Raw genomic sequence first — 16,393 nt, forward strand, 5'->3', positions numbered from 1 at the left:
GTTTGTGTGAATACTGCCTCAGATTCCTAGTTCCACATGCCATAAGTCAGGGGGCCAATTAACATAATATAAGAAATAAATACAATTTATTCAGCATGGCCTGGTCAAGCCCTTTTCAAATGCTTCTGCTATTTGAGCATACAAAATCAATATGTGCCTTCTTGTCCCACTGTGCACTACAAGGTCAATTTTCTGCCTGACTAAATGCACCCTCAGTAAGGATGATTTCAGTTTGTCATTTGTTAGATATCACAGCACTGATCTTTGCACAGTATTCTTTATGCCAGTAAGAACATTCATGCTTCTCTGCCAGAAGAAATATGGACTTTTTGTCAACTTTAGCTCCATTCAGCACTTTGCTTTAAGAACATAGTTCATTTGGAAATGCACCATAGCATATTAAATCAAATAAAACATGTAGAGATTGTGTTATCCGATTGCACAAAAAAAAATTAAGGGAGAATTATAAAAAATACTCCCAGATGTGGAAATCTAGATGGATCAAACTTTTCCCCCTATAGCGTATTAAGAGTAATGTTAACAAGCCCATTCAAACCCTCCTCTGAAAGAAAATGAAAATTTGAAAACCATTAAAAAAAAAAAAATAAAAGGTATCACTTTGACACCACCTCGCTTAGGGAAAATGTATTTATTTTGAGAGACAATCTGTCCAATTCTGACATCCAAAAATATAGGATTGGGTTTTCTAAATGCTCAATGTCCAAGTAAAAAAACTGTAAATTTCTCACAATATATCCCTCTATGTCCAAATTCCATATTAAACCTTTGGCTTTTTTTTTTTTGTTTGTTTGTTTTCCCTTCCAGTTCAGGACATTTTTTCCCCCAAAATCCTCTAAGCTATTTCATGAGCACAATATCTGTTTTCTGACCCAGGCAATGATGACATCTGTGGAACAGTCTCAGTTACTTCCAGGGAACTGCTCTTGGCTTTGCAAAGCGTACATTATTTCTGCAGCTTTCAGCCCTCTGAAACTGTCCTGGGATTCAAAACACACATTAAAGTCTGATCTGATTATCAGATTCAACCTTCACACCTGTGCAACAGGGTTACTCTCCATGTGGTGGTAAATGAAGACTGAACTTGAGTCTAGCAATGAGCCCAAACTTTGGTGCAGAGCATCAAAACCCTACAGTTGTGCTACTTCTGCAGAACACAGAAAAGAAAAATGGACAAAGCTAAAGTTTGTCACTTCCAGAATCAGCTCTGCTCTAACCCCCGTGCCCTGGCAAAGACAGAAAAAATAAAAGATTTACAAATACAAATTTAGAAGAACTGAATCCTCACCACAACAATATTATTTTATCAGTAATTATCCTGAAGTGCTGTTCTATCTCTTATATGCAACATTACACAAAAAAAGCTATTAGAAGTACTCTAGTTCATTTGCTTTGGGAAGTGTTTACTTTTCTGTACACATTTTCTGGACACATTTTATTTCTGTTCCAAAGTCCAGAAAGATAAAATCCACTCGTGTGCAGGTAAAATGCTTTGGACACACAAAGCACAGGGTAGATGCTAAGGATGCTGTTCCCAGCATCTGGCAGGAACATCTGTACAGGTGTTGAGTTCTTACAAGAAAGGAAAGGAAAGCATGCAGCCAAGAGCTCCCTCCTCATGGTGTGTCACTGCTTGAGCACTGGCCTGGGTGGAAGTGACACCTGGGTGTCCTTATTGCACTTAATGACTACAGGTGGTTGCTTTCAGTCCAGCCTGAACTACAGGACTGTTAAACATGCTTTTTAACAGAGAAGGAAGGCCCCAGTCACTCATCACATCATGCACAACACGAGGGGACAGGAGACAAACTGCTGACAACTCCATGAAGCAACATGGAATGCTCCCAACATGGATTTTGGAGGCAAAGTCCTTCAGAATCACACCAGCCATAGCCAACCCCACAAACTGGGCATCCCCCAGCACACAGAGCCTAGGACAGCCCATCCACAGCCTGTGCCTGCAGGATACCATCTCACCACTGCTTTGTGCAGGGTACAAGCTGTTCCACTGAACTTGCAATGGACAGTGCTGGAATATCAGAGTCAAAGCAGCACTAGAAGCAGACCTGGAGACACCGTATTTGTTTCATGAACTTGGTATTTTACACTATTTAGCCACTACACATTTGAAATGCTCAAGCTGCACTTGAACTGCAAAAGACATTCTGGGCCTGCCCAAATGATTTTCAAGGTCAGACTAATCATGTTAACACATTCTCTCATTGTAAAGTGGCACAAAGTTACACCTGACTTGCAAAATAAACCTAAACAGAGATCCCTTTGCATGCCATGCGGTTCTACCTAGAATTTATATCAGTCATAGAGAAAGAAAACAAGTCTGTCACAAAGGCAGAGGAATGCCATTAAGGCTAAAGCTTTCTAACAAAACCAATCCCCATTATCCTGCTGTCTCTTTTACAGCATCACTTCATGGCAGGTTCATGTATTCCAGGAATTTTAACAAAGTCTGGCCCCCAGACTGAGCCTGTGTGGCTCAGCTATTCACCAGGAAGCCCTGGGCAGTGGCTGTGTGTCTGTCTTAACCAGCAGACAAAGTCAGGCAGGAACATTCAACACTTGACATCTTGGCACTTAAACTGCACCCACAAGGTGTGTGCAGACTCCTGCAGCAACCCTGTAACTCCCTAACCCCATAACCTCCCCCTTCTTTCAGAGTCTCAGGGTGGGACTTAGCACAGGAATGGAAGTTCCTGTTGTTGTGCAGGTGCAGGTTGTTCTTGCAGCCCAAACCATGCTGCAGAGTCATGGATTTGCACTTCTGTCAGAACAGCAGCTGCAAAGTACAGCTGAAAATTTTGACAGAGGCAACTGTAGCTGTGGAGAACTAAAATGAGCAGGTGGGATGATCACCAGGCTTTGGGAAGAGCTGTCCCCTACTGTGGCTTTTTGTTCTTTTCAGGTTTTTGGGGGGGTTTTTTGGGTTTTTTTTTTGGCATCTCTAATTTCCTAAAGAAAGGGGCAGAAATGGGACAGAAAAAACTATCATCTCCCAAAAATCCTCCACAAATTGACACTACAGAAGCAATGATTTCTCTGTCTTTCTTCCGAGCTTTTGTAGCTCTATGAGTTTGGATTTCATGGTTGAAGATCTGTTCACCCTAAGATGTAGATTCCTAATTGCCACTAGTGATGGTTTGTTTGGGTTTTAGGGATTTTGTTAGGTTTTCAGGAAGTGATTTTGTTCAGTCCATTTTTCTAATGTTAAAAAATGGATCTAATACTGGTGTGTGTTTTGAATGCTCACTAATTATAAGCATGTATTTGATATACCTGAATCGTAGTGATGCCTTGTGGTACATACATGTTTTACTCCAGGCACTTTTGAAAACACAGGATCTTGATACAAGAGGTCATTTAAGCCAGAGCCAGAGGGAATCCTTCTCTGAAGGAGCCACTGTGCTCTGCTGGGCTGGCCTCAAACCACACCAGGTAACATCTCTGAGGCTGCAATGGCAATTTCTGCTAAGCATCTTGTGTACCTGCATTCAAACCAGTGCAAACTGAGAGGCAAAAACCCTCACCACACTCAGGGGCAGAGTCCAAAAGTCCAGCTCCAAACTCAAGATCAAACAAGAACCAGTGCAAAGCCTGCCCTGCTGCAGCCCTGCAAAGCCAGCAGCTTCAGCCCAGGAGGTGGAGAGGGGGGTCTGAGCACAGCCCAATGCTGGGAGATGCCAATGGGAGTCAGCTAAGAGGAAGGACAGAGCCTGACACCAACCTGAAGGACTCAGTATGTGTGGGACCTGTGGGCAGTGCAAGTCTGCTCCTGAATCGTGCCCCCTCCAAGCACTGAAACCCTCCACGAGCCCACGGCACGAGCAGCACTCCAGCAGGGCTCCATCCCCCCAGCACCACCACCACTCTCCCACCCACACATTATCATCCAAGCACCTTGGACTAAAGAGAATTACATCCTGACCAGTTATTTTCTCTCTTTCTAAAAGCAGCTGCAGACTGATAAATGTCCTCGTGAAAGAGAATGGAGGGGGATTTACTGCAACCTTTTAACTTCAGGCGTTCAAACCTGCTCATGTGGTTTCCCAAGAAGCTGAACTACGAGTGTTCTCTCCCTTGCTCAGACCTCACACTAAGTTTTTCTGCCAGGGGCAATAGGGGGGACAGTGGGAGAACAACCTCAACCCCACAAAAATGGGACATGCTGATGAAGATACTGACAGAACCGGACATCACCACTGAGTGCTGCAAAGAGAATTTACATAATGTTACTCTAACAGTTCAGTAAAAATGGCATCAGTAAAAGGAGGCTTTCAAGAAAGAAGTTACCCCCAAACACTCAGGGAGTGCAACTGAGTTTCTGTTAGTTTCATTTTGTTACATAAATCACCATTGTTATTATTCTTATAATTATTATTTCTTACGATGTTAAAAGAGCAGGAGGATACTTGAAATAAAAGGCTGTGCATGCACAATACCCACACAAATAAATTCCAGTGATCCATCCTAGCACCAGGCATGGTGCCCTTCCCTGCCCACTGAGCTGAGCCCTCCCTTTAGGAGTAGGGGAATTCATCACCAAATATACAGTATATTGTCATGGAATGATACCAGGAAACAATACTAACAGGAGTCTGAACGTGTCCTTCACGTCATATTAATCTACTGTTTAACTCTGTCTTTTCTGTCAGCAGAAAAGACAGTAGGAGGAAATAAAAGCTCAATTCACCCAGCCTGAGATCAAAACTGTCATGGCAATATTGGCAGGTTAGACCCTGATTCTTTAAATAGTACATTGCCTTTGTTAAACAAAAGTCATTCTTTTATTACATAATAGGATTATAAATAAATGTAAAGTGTGCATGCAGTCAACTGCATATTATACAAGCAATATCTATGTTAATAATTGCTTTCTTTGGCAGGCCAGAATCCAGCTGGACATGCAATATTTACATATCAAAATCCTTGGTGTCTTCAAGTCATATTGGATGCAAGTGAAAATATATATGTATATATATTTACCGTATACACACACATTTTTATATATATATATATATATGTATAAAGGTATATATACACCTCTGCATATATACTGTATACATATATACACATAGGTATATGCTAAAAGTGGATTTCATCTTTTTCAGATTCAGGTGATGCAGGCCTTGAAACACTAAAAATATCCTGACAGGGTATCTGGGGAGGGGACTGGGGTGATAAATGAGACTTGGGGGAAGAGAGCTGGGATACGTTCTTTTCGGACAATATTTTTAAAATTTCTGCCACCTGCTTCTCAAGGGCAGCCATCCTACTGCTTAGCAGCTGGATATCTTCTTTGAGTTCGTGCTTGACTTCCTGCAGCGTGGTTTGTAAGGCCTGCTCAGGAATGGGGTAGAAAGGACACCTAGCATCCGCCTGGATGGGGCTGTGCTCCAGGGGGCTGCGAGTCTCACCAGCTTTATCCAAGCGAAGGTCACTTTTTGTTATTCCACTGTCACAAGAGTCTGTTTTCCTCAGTGGGTTTTTATTTACACCGTTCTCTGAGTCATTGGACTTGGGGTCGTCGGACAGCAACCCCATGGACTCGGCCTTTGTGACGTTGTTCCAGTCCTCCTTCTTCTCCTCGTGGGTGCCCATGGTGTTCTTCAGCCGAAGCCAGCCTTTCCCGTTCCCGTTCTTCATCCGCATGGGGCTGTTCACTTTGAGGCATTTCTGGTCTCCGTTGCCGTTGGGCTTGAGCTCCATCACGTCGCGGTTGTTCTGCTTCACGGCCTCGCTGCTTTTCATGTAGGCCAGGGTGGTCTGGATGGGCGTGATCTGGGACACGGTGACCACGCTGGTGCCCGTGATGGAGGCGCCGTTCTGCACGCTCCTGCTTTCCACCTGCAGCTGGTTCCGCTCGGGGTCGACGTGGGTCGAGCCTTGATTGCGCATCTCCTTTTGCTGCTTGAATTTCTGGAAGAGTTTCCGCACAGGGTGGTCCACGGGGATGCTCAGCGTCACCTCGTTCTTCTGGCGCAGGCGCTCCTCTTCCTCCTTCTTGACATCGCTGATCTTCCTGAAGATGATCTGTGGGGGATAAATCCACAACAGAGTCAGGACCCAAAGGACATCGCATGAAAGTATTTATTTGAGATGGGTAAAAAGTCTTGAGAACAGCCATTTCTCTCTGTATTCTTAATTCTGATGTTCCTTTCCATCTTAATTTTTTGTAGTGAATTCAAATGGAGCTGATCAAGACACAGCAACCTCAGGGTTAATAGGTTATGCACACATACATACACACACTTTCTTAACAGGATACATTAAAAGTAGGTTTCATCTTTTTTCTTGATGCAGAAGATATTACTACTTGAAGAACTAAAAATACCCTGACACCAAGAGAAGGAAAGAAACTGAACAAAGAGAAGAAAGCCGTTGACAAAGAACCCAAATACTGTGATGCCAACCTACCCATTACTCACACTCATACCTGCTCCGTCACTATCTTTAGTACAGATCAAAAGGAAGAAGTAATTCAGCAGGGACTACACAGCTGCAAGATAAATTCAACATACACACCCTTCTAGAGGCTGGAAAATGCTCAATACTTTTTGGTTTTGCTGTTAGGGCTAGGGTTTTTTAGGAGCATTGGAAGACGAAATTAGGTTCCCCATGGGCCATATGTGTAGCTTCACACAGTTTGCAAGTGTTTATTGCAGAATTAGTATGTCTAATATGTGTAGGTGAACAGGAAGCACCACAGAGAAGCAGTGTGACAGGGCTGTGTGTGGCTCCAAAACCCAGCAATATCCACCATCTCAGCATGCCATGCCATTTAATGCTGAGTTATTTCACCTGGCAGCATGTCTCAGGCTGCTACAGAAAACAGAATTTGAGCCTCACGCTGGGGGAGGATCCACTGAGCAAAAACTTTTTGTTGATTTTCTGCATGTTACTCATATGATTTTATTTTTTTTAGGTTCATCCAGTTTTCTTGAATGTGGGACTGAGGCAGTGTGGGGAAACTGGTTCTCTGTTTGACAACAGTGTGAAAAGCAGTCTATGATTAAATACAAATGTGGACTGTGAAGGGATTGTGTGGTAAGAAAAGGAAAACAAAGCCCTTGAAACACACAAATAAAACCCTGTGTCACTCAGCTGTAGGTTTTTGAAATATCAACCTGAGTATCCATATTTGAGTTTCTATTTACTTTCAAGTCTCACATCTTCAGAAGTCAGCAGAGAAGTGCCAAGATAGCTACAGATCCTTCACTGCATGAATCTGGAATGAGCTGGACTTCAAAGCTTCATTAGAGAGCTTTCAAATGCAGCAGATACATCCTTGCCTGCTGCTGATAGATGCAGCTGCTTATAATAATTTGATTAACTTGCTTATTAGAAGCCCAGTTCAAAATATATAAACAAAACCAAGGGACAACCATGTTAGTTACTTTAACCTAACTACTCTGACCTAGATGCAGCGACATATTCCCTCATTTGGGGGCTCCTCTTTATTAGCAGCTGCCCTCATGGAGCTTCTCCCTCTCTCACCAGTGGGGAGAGCAAATAATGGCATGAGAAACTGCCCTTGATTCAAAATTGAGTGATTACATTTAATTGAAGCCACACTCTCTAAAGGCACATTTGGAAGACGGGTTGTGTGTGATGTTTTGTTTGTGCCTCTCTTGCCCTGGAGGGCAGCGCAGCACCTCTGGCAGAAGACACAACAGTGAAAGCAACCAGCTGCAAGGATGTGTCCCCAAGGTGTGTCTCAGGGGACGTGGCTGGCTCTTCTGCTGGTGTCCCCACTTGGCTGTGCTGCTCTGCCTTGTGCTGAGTCCCTGAAAACATCTGCAGTGGGGGAAACATCCTCTACCCAATGCTTTAAAAGGTTGTGTAGGGACAGGACAAAGGGGAAATGGCTTTAAAATGAGAGTAGGTTTAGACTGGAAGCTAGGAAGAGATTATTTACTGTGAGGGTGGTGAGGCATTGGCACAGGCTGTGGCTGTGTCATCCCTGGCAGTGTTCCAGGCCAGGTTGGATGGGGCTCTGTGCAACCTGAGGGAGTGGAAGATGTCCCTGCCCATGGCAGGGAGTTGGAAATGGATGATCTTTAAAGTGTCTTCCAACTCAAACCATGCTATGTTTTCATGACTCCTCTGCTTTCTGGCCATAAATCTGTCTCCCAGCTTGAGCCCCCTGCTCTCCTGCAGCCAGCCTGTGCCTGGCAGCTGCTGTCCAGAGGTGGTGGGGGATGCTGGAAGGGTGGCAGCTCCAGCAGGCTGGCACAGGCCCACGGTGCTTCCCTGGCCAGTGTGGCATGGATGTGCCATTGGGAAAGGCAGGAGGCAACTCTGACAGCTTCTGTCCTGCTGCATTATAACAACCAGAATGCCAACAACAAAAGACCACAGCAGCAGTTTTTGATTCTTCTCACAAAGCTTGCACTTCACTGAAAATTACCCTCACCTCCCCTTTCTCCCCCTGTCCAATCTCGGTTCTTTTGTCCCTTTTCTAGACTCAGTTCAAACCTTCTCCAGATAGAGGTCATCTCCCCGCACAAAATAATTACCAGTGACTGCTGCTGCTGGGTTTGGCAGAAGAAAAGCCAAAACCTCTCTAATCTGACACCACCTGTACCTCATACTCCTGAAGTGTGTCCTTATAAAAGTCAGGAAATGACTGTGAAGTGTTTTGCCCCAGAACCACTTGGCCAGGTGTCATTTGGATGGGTTGAGCTCAGTGGCAGGGGGGTCTGAGCCTGAGTGCTGCTGTGCCTCAGAGCAAGGCAAACACTTTGGGAACAGCAAAAAGGGATGGGTGGCCAAGGTGGCAAACGCCATCAGATACACGATGCAAATCTGGTCTGGCTGTACGAGGCCAAGGGCCCACTAACCACTCACAGCCATGAGCTTTACCCCTCCTTTATGCCCATGCAGTGGAGAAGACACACACCCAAAGCCCTGCTGCCACCTCCTCAGAACATATTCTCTCAGCTTCTTGCAGGACACAAGCTGGCAGAGCTCTTCAATGAATTATTTCCCTTTTCTTCTCTTGGGACAGAAAATGCTCCAGCCTGGAATGGTTATGGGCAGCTCCTTTGAAGAAGCAGGTCTGCCAAATGCTGAATTAGTGCAGAAAATGCCCATGAACTCAGAAACCCAAGGGTTAGCTGAGAGTCAAGAATTCAGGACTGATCTACCTCAGTGGAGCCCTATTTCCAATGGAGCAAAGGTGGGATGATGCACAGCCTGGGCCTCTCCCCCCTTGGCCTTCTCATGTAACCTGTATGTGTTCACAGCTGTTTGTTATTTTCTTTTTCACTCTGAAATGCATAACCAAGCAGACCCTCACATCCCAACTGACCCTGTGGGATAATGGCACTTTGGATGGAGACTGAGGTCTTGGTCTTCACTCTCCCGCTGAACTACTCTGCCAAAGAAATCATTTCACCCCATGGACAGCTTCCCCTTCTTCTTTCCCCTCAACCAAGGAAGATGCACCCCTAGCACAGCAAGGACCTAGTTTTGGTCAGGAGTACTTGAGAACAGTAGAATATGTACAAGTAAAGGAAAAGAAAGATCCTACACAGAGAAACTGAGGGGAAAAAAAAACCAAGATGTGAATTCTAGCACTAACAGAGCAATAGTTATTTCTCATTAACAATTTTTTCCATATTAGGAGATTTTTTATGTGGCTGGATTTAATCCACTTCCAAAGTGGTTTAAACTAAACCAGAATAGTTAAAATGTGTTTACATTTACAAATGTTTACATGGAAACTTAATTCTATTAATGTGTAATAACTTCAACCAGCTTTTTTTTTTCTTTATAAATAAGAATAGAAAAACATCTGGTGCAATCTGACATTTCTCTGCAGATTGGGAGAGCATTATTTTGAAATCTTAAATTGGATGAGCTATTTAATTTGCCCTGAGCCTTCTAAGAGAAGTTGCACATAGGCCTGCCCAAATGTATGTCCCAGGAGCAGTCACAATCTTCAAAGAAGAAGCTGAATTAAGTGTGTATAGAGTTTACTTCAAGGAGTAAAGAGACACACTCCTGTCTCACACCAAGTTCTAAATACATTAATGTAACAGATATTAAGTGCAGGACTCCATTTCCTTTATGGATCAGGCTGTGAAAGATTGTTCCACGTGGCACAAATTTTGCCCCATGGGACCAGGCTCCTGTGTTTCTCTCGGTGTACTTATTTGGGGTAGAAGGGGCAACAGTGATGACATTAATTACTGAGCTGGCAAAGATGCAGTTAACTTTTAGCCAGCCATGTGGACTGAAATACTCAACCTCAGGCTGCTTTCCCTCCCTTCCATGCCAAGAGGTAACTCATGGGAGTGTGAACTCTGTCCCTTCCAAAGGGGGACCATAACACAGGTCCTGGCAATGGGTATGCCACTGCTGGAGCAGCTCCTGTGAGGTGCCAGCTCGTAAAACCAGCCCCAAAGCCAAGTGCAGATGAGAGCAGCAGCAATGAGGAGTCAGGGAGGCAGCTCAAAGCTGAGCCACACACACTGAATTAAAGAGTAAAGCTGTGGCCTTTTCAGGGGCTTTGAAATGCATCCCTTGTCTGCTGTCTTTTTTTGTAGCAGCACTGTGAAAATCATCCCTCCATGACCTTGCTCCATACAGGAGATCTACACAAAGATCTCTTAATAAGTGACTCCAAGGCATGTACGTGAAGGGATTACAGAACTGGTAAAAGTCTTGAAGAATTACAGTGAGTACATAAAAAGTGGCAGGTGTTTGAGCAGAGACCATCCTGCCCTGTGCCTGAACATCCCATGCTGCTGTTAGTGGTGTTACACCTGTGCCTGCTCCTCTCCACAGAAATCCACAGAAAAGGGACAGCCAGGGCTCCAAAGAGAGCACAGTTGTCATGGCAATGGATGCAGCGTGTGTGCACTGACTGGGAGGGGGAGAGGGGAGGAAGGAGGGAGAGCCACACAAAGCCATCAAAAAGCAAAGATTTTCACAGTGTGAAGACCCTGTCCTGGGAGAACTGGTTTGACTCAGCTCACGGGACATTTCTGCAGCAGAAACACCACACTTCAGTCCCCACAGATAACTCAGGAACCACAGGTCACTCTCATTAAAGCACAGACCAGGCTGATGTCAGTGCTGATCATTTCTCAAAAGTTTGTGTCGGGGTAATTATCTTGTCTGCATCAATGCCTTGTAGAAGCCCCATCTCTCTTGCATCTGATTGTTCACCACTCTGTATTTGTCCAGATCCCTGTATTTTTGTTCCTATTTAATACAGCAACTTCTTAGAAGGCATATGAGACTACTGAGATAAGAATCATAAAATCACAGAATCATTAAGGTTGGAATCAAGATCATCAAGTCTGAACCAGGTTAATAATTCTGAAGAAATATAGGGCTCTTTTTAACCTGGACCCATCTGGCAGCACAGGTCCAGAGGTGTACTTGAAAACACTGCAGATGGAGTAAGTGGGATGAGCAGACAAAGTGAGTTGGAGCTTCCCAAGTGATGGAGGCAGGACCTCAGGGAAATGCACCTTCCTTGAACCACACTGCAGAGCTGGCAGCTGGTTTGCAGTTGGCTGAGACCCACCCAGCAGCTCCTTCACCAGCTTTCAGATCCCACCAGAAGGATTTGGACTGGTCCATCTCCTCCATGAATATCTAAATTCCCATACAAAAAGTGAATTGTGTACACTCACAAGGTGTTTTGTGTGTTAGTCTTGGCATCCTTTTATATAAGCCTTTTTGCCTTTTTTTTTTTTTGGAAATAGGAGAGCTGCCTTCTCTTGTCTTTTTGGCCTGAAATTACACAAGCTTAGCTGAAGCTGGCAAATGGATTTTAAAAGTTTTAAGTGGTATAACCAATATCCAATACTGCAATAACACAGATCTCATTTTCTCTTGAAATAATGCTATGAGGCCTTACAACATAAATTTCCATAAAGATGTCTGCAAAAAATACTATTAATTTTCACATCTTGGAGTGAACTGTACAAAAGTAATTTACATTTTTGTCATGCTAATGTGGAAGGCAGATTTATGTCAGATCCAGGATTTAGACACAGGATGCTCTGGCGCAGACATGTGTGCTACTTCCTGCTCCTGAAAATACATAATACATAAATGCATTTCCTGCTCCATAAAATACACCCAATTTCCAGAGCACAGACACTCGGAACAGGGCTCACCTACAAAGCTTCTGCAGCTGAACTCACCCTCCAGGAGCCCTGCACAGGGAAGGGAGGAAGACAAAGGCTCTTGGAAGGTGTGAGTCATTTCACCTGCAGCTGGATGTTAAAGCAGGTCAGACAAGCTGTACCCTGAGCTGCCTGATTGTCTCTGGTGTCTGTACAGGCTCTGTCCTGTCTCCTGTGTGCAGACACCCTCTGTACATGGTGGGGATGGAGAATTCGAATCCCCACCTCTGGCAGTGCAAATGTCAGGGTTTGGTGCAGAGAATGTAAAAAAGCCTCCTGCACAGCTTTTCTCTGTGTATGTGTGTGTGTTCTGCACCCTTCATCTGGTGCTGTTTTTATTTCCACCCCAGCGTGCTGGGGGTATTGCCAGCTCCTGGCTGGGATGAATTCCCCACAGCCCCAGGGCCCAGCCAGTCCTTACAGACAAACTTTATTCTTCCAAAAGCTGCAGAGGGAGGACAAGCCATGACTGCCCAGGAGACCCTGCCAGACTGGTGGCACTCAGTGGGAGCTTGTGGAAAATCACATGGAGCAACTGGATGAACCACCAGCAGGGAAAGGAAATCCACCCCTTCCCTCTTGTTCTCACTACACTTCCCAGGAAAACTTCCAGCAGGGCAATGGAGATGCCCTTCCCACAGCCCCCAGGAAACTGGAGACCACCTGGGATGTGTCTGTTCTGTCCACCCACCCTTTTGCACTGCAAAGCTGATCCCACTCCCAGATGTTGTAGGACAGATGCTGCTTGGATCACTCCCACCACTGGCACAAAGCACTGCCAAACCCAGCACACCCTTCCCAGGCCATTGCTCTGGTGGGCTCAGGGGGGTCTGGGATGCTTCACCCCTCAGTCCTTGAGGACTGGTCCTCTCTAGGAGCATTTAGCTGGGAAAACAGGGCATATCTGGCATCCTCTTTTCTGATATTCTGAAAACTAGGCCAGACAAACCCAATTCCTAATGCATAACCCTTGGTGAAAAGTCTTGCTCCAAAACAAACATGTTTTTAAAATCAAGGCAGGTCCCAGAGAACTAGACTCATTATTAATACTTCATGTTGAAATGCTTTTAAATCTTATTTTTCAGATATTATCTTTTAAAAAAAAAAAAAAAAACAACTTCCATTATATCTGAAATCTTCCTTATTTGTTTACATTAATTAAAATGTGAATTTAAAAAGTCAAACTATGAAAGATTGGACAGAAATGGATTAATAGGAAATGACCCTACACATGCCTTGAGGCTGCTTCCCCTAATTCACTCCTGCAAATCTCCATAAACTCTTAGCTCACTTTATTAATCTGCACTCCAAGGATGCAGAGTAGATGGTTTGAAATGATGGCTTTATTGTTCCTCTGCTCTCTTCAGATAGTTTCACTTTGATGTGAAATTCAGCCTCAAAAACAAACTGCTCTAACAACTCTTTTAATTGCTCTCCAGTAAATTCCCCTTAATCCTCCTGTCCCAGGAACTGTTTTGTTTAAGCCATTGCTCCATCTGCATGTGAGAAAGGAATCACTGTCCTTGGCTGTGCAGTGAAAATGACTGACTGCTGAGCAATTAGTTAATCTCCAGGATAGGGATGTCTCACTAAACAGTCTTTCATGCTGGATTTTGGAGGAAAAAAGATTTCTGCAGGTTAGTCTCTGCAGCTGCTTGAAAGAAACAGTAAATAATAGCCTTTCTGCAAATTTCCATTGATCCTGACTTCACAGACACAGTAACATGCTACAGCAAAAGCTTCCTACCAAGCACATTTTAATTTTGCTATGGAGAAACTGTATTCACATACATTCTTCCTAAGCAACTATTGAATTGGTCTGCAAAAGATGTGAAGATTTCCAATCCAAATAACAAAGTGATGTCACTTCAAGGAAAGGAGAATTATTTCCATGACGCTGAAAAAGCCCTTTTAAGGGATATTTAATGGCATTTTATGTGCAAGGAAGAGGTTCCTTCTTTTATGATGAGTTAATAAAGATCTTTGTCCCCCAAGTTGCTCATCTAAAGAAAAATCAGGAAATGTAAGGAGGGAGACACCCTTTAGAAAAGCACAACAACAGCCAATAACAGATTTCCAGAGTCCAGAAATTCCATCATCTCTTTACTGCTTGTCCTGTGGTTTAGAAATTGATTACTGTAGGTCAAATTTTATTCTGGTTCCATGTCATGTTTGCAATCAATTCTCACAGCACCTGAGCACTCTTGCAGAGAGACATCTGTGCACGCTGGCAGCCAATTAGGCTGATCTGCGTTTGTGAATATTAAGAAGAAAGTGTTTGAGAGTTTGACCCATCCAGTTCATACTTGGTATGGATCTGAAGCCATCCTGGTTTCATTTAAAGCATGTCTGGATAGAAGAAGAAAGAGGAGAGAAGTGGGCAGGGATCCAAGTCTCATTTGTCACATCCCCGGAACATCGTGGCCAAACACACAGAGCACCAGGCTGGGATTCACAGGGATGGATTATCCTGCTGGCCTGACCTTCTGCCAAGTGGGAAGTCCTGCACAAATCACTCTGCCTCTTCATGTCTCCATCTCCCCCAGTAAGAGAGGATAACACTGCCCTCATTTCCTCAATTAACTGGAAATCCCTCTGTCACTGCTAACTATTTACAACTGAGAGACTAAAACCCATGACTGACAGCAGAGAGAGGTCACTGTGCTGGCCTGTGGCCAAAACTGAGGCAGTTCATTAAAAAAAAAAAAAACAAAAAAACCACCCAGTAATTGAAAAAATGCAGATAGGTGTTCTCAGGGTTTCAGCTTGAGATCAAGGGCACAGGGCACTGCTGCCCTAAGATGTTTAGGACAGTGCACAATGGATGTACAGTGTCACATGAAGTCCTGTCCTCAAACCCTGAGACATCAATCTCAGAGTGATTAAAGGTATGAACACCTACTGACACCTACTCTGCAAGGAAGGATCAGTCAGATCACTCAGCTGGCATGATGGATTCTTTAAACAGCGTGATTACACGTTCAGCCAAGTGTGGGCTGAGCTACCGAGTCAGATTTCCAAAAGAAATGCCAAAAACTTCTCCTCCTTTGGCAAAATTATACAATTTCTCACCAAGTAGAAGAGCATTATCTGAGAGCAGCTCAGTTTCCTGAATCAGGAGCTCTTCTGATCATTCAGTCACTCAGGCCTGAGCACCTCCTGCTCCATCTTCTCATATCCCAGGGGAAAACATCTCATGGATTTCCTGTGGCTGCAGGTTCAGCTGTTGTCTCTGATGTCTGCTGGGCTCTGTTTGTCTGCTTGGATGCTGAAGAAGGGCACTGTGCACCTTTGGAAGTGGGGAGCTTTGCCTCTATTTTTAAACGAGACTCTGGAATTGATCTCTTATTTTTGCTGCTTTTTCACTCACTATTTTCTGTTTTCTTTGCTGTAACCCAACAGCAGATGCTTTAGCATGTTGCAGAGCAAACAGATTCAGAATGATTTCAGCAATGCTATCCAAGTGAGCAAAATGCTCCTTCCACATACAAAATTATTTCAATCAATAAACCAGAAAGACTACACTGTTTATGAATTTATGGTGGGTTCCAACCAGGGTCTGTTGCTGCTTGGCCATGTTTAGGGTCAGTCCATTGCAAAGTGAAGCACTGATCTGTGTGGCCTCAGGACTCTGACCTTGGTCCAAACACACACAGCCCCTCTTGGGCTCCTGTCACAACTGGGAGCAAAGAAGCCCAGCTTTACCCTCCTAATTCCTTTTCAGGACCCTAAATCCTACACTGAACTCAATAAAAAGACAAAACTGGATCGGAGAGCTGAAATAATGCATTAAATCAGAGTCTAATCTGTTTTCTGTATATAACACAGTTAAACATGGGGAAAATGAGCAGAGGACAATTTGAGTATGACTGCTGCAGTATAAATATTACTGAACACTCCCTCTCACTGGTTGGGTTTATCCACTTTGGGATTTAAACTCACTCCTTCCTTCACTCCCTAACAACCCTCCCATGCAAACAAGTCTAATCTGGACTGGTAATTTGGTGGGTGAGCAAACTACTTGCAGATGTGCTCTTGATGGAGAGTATCACATATTCATCTCTCGTTCCCCTTTCTCTTTTCTTCCTTGAGGATGCAATTATTAGAGAGCAAAGGGCAATTTCCCCTGTTTCTTTGTCTGACATTAAGGCAGAGAGAAGAGCAGATATCTCTTGACAGGATTTCTTTTTTTTAACATTTTGCAGATGTTTCTT

At 44.1% G+C, this 16,393-nt stretch overlaps 1 protein-coding gene across 2 annotated transcripts in view; it reads right to left on the reverse strand.

Moving 5' to 3' along the window:
* Positions 1 to 634: 634 nt before the first annotated feature.
* KCNH5 (potassium voltage-gated channel subfamily H member 5) overlaps positions 635 to 16,393 on the reverse strand; it is a 153,331-nt gene continuing 137,572 nt past the window's right edge. For both annotated transcript variants that reach the window (XM_021554525.3, XM_021554526.3), the window contains one exon: positions 635 to 6,063. In XM_021554525.3, the coding sequence (XP_021410200.1) occupies positions 5,116 to 6,063 (948 nt within the window). In that variant the 3' untranslated portion in view covers positions 635 to 5,115. The remainder of the gene's footprint in view (positions 6,064 to 16,393) is intronic.

This window comes from Lonchura striata, chromosome 6, assembly GCF_046129695.1.
Source record: "Lonchura striata isolate bLonStr1 chromosome 6, bLonStr1.mat, whole genome shotgun sequence".
Taxonomy (NCBI): domain Eukaryota; kingdom Metazoa; phylum Chordata; class Aves; order Passeriformes; family Estrildidae; genus Lonchura; species Lonchura striata.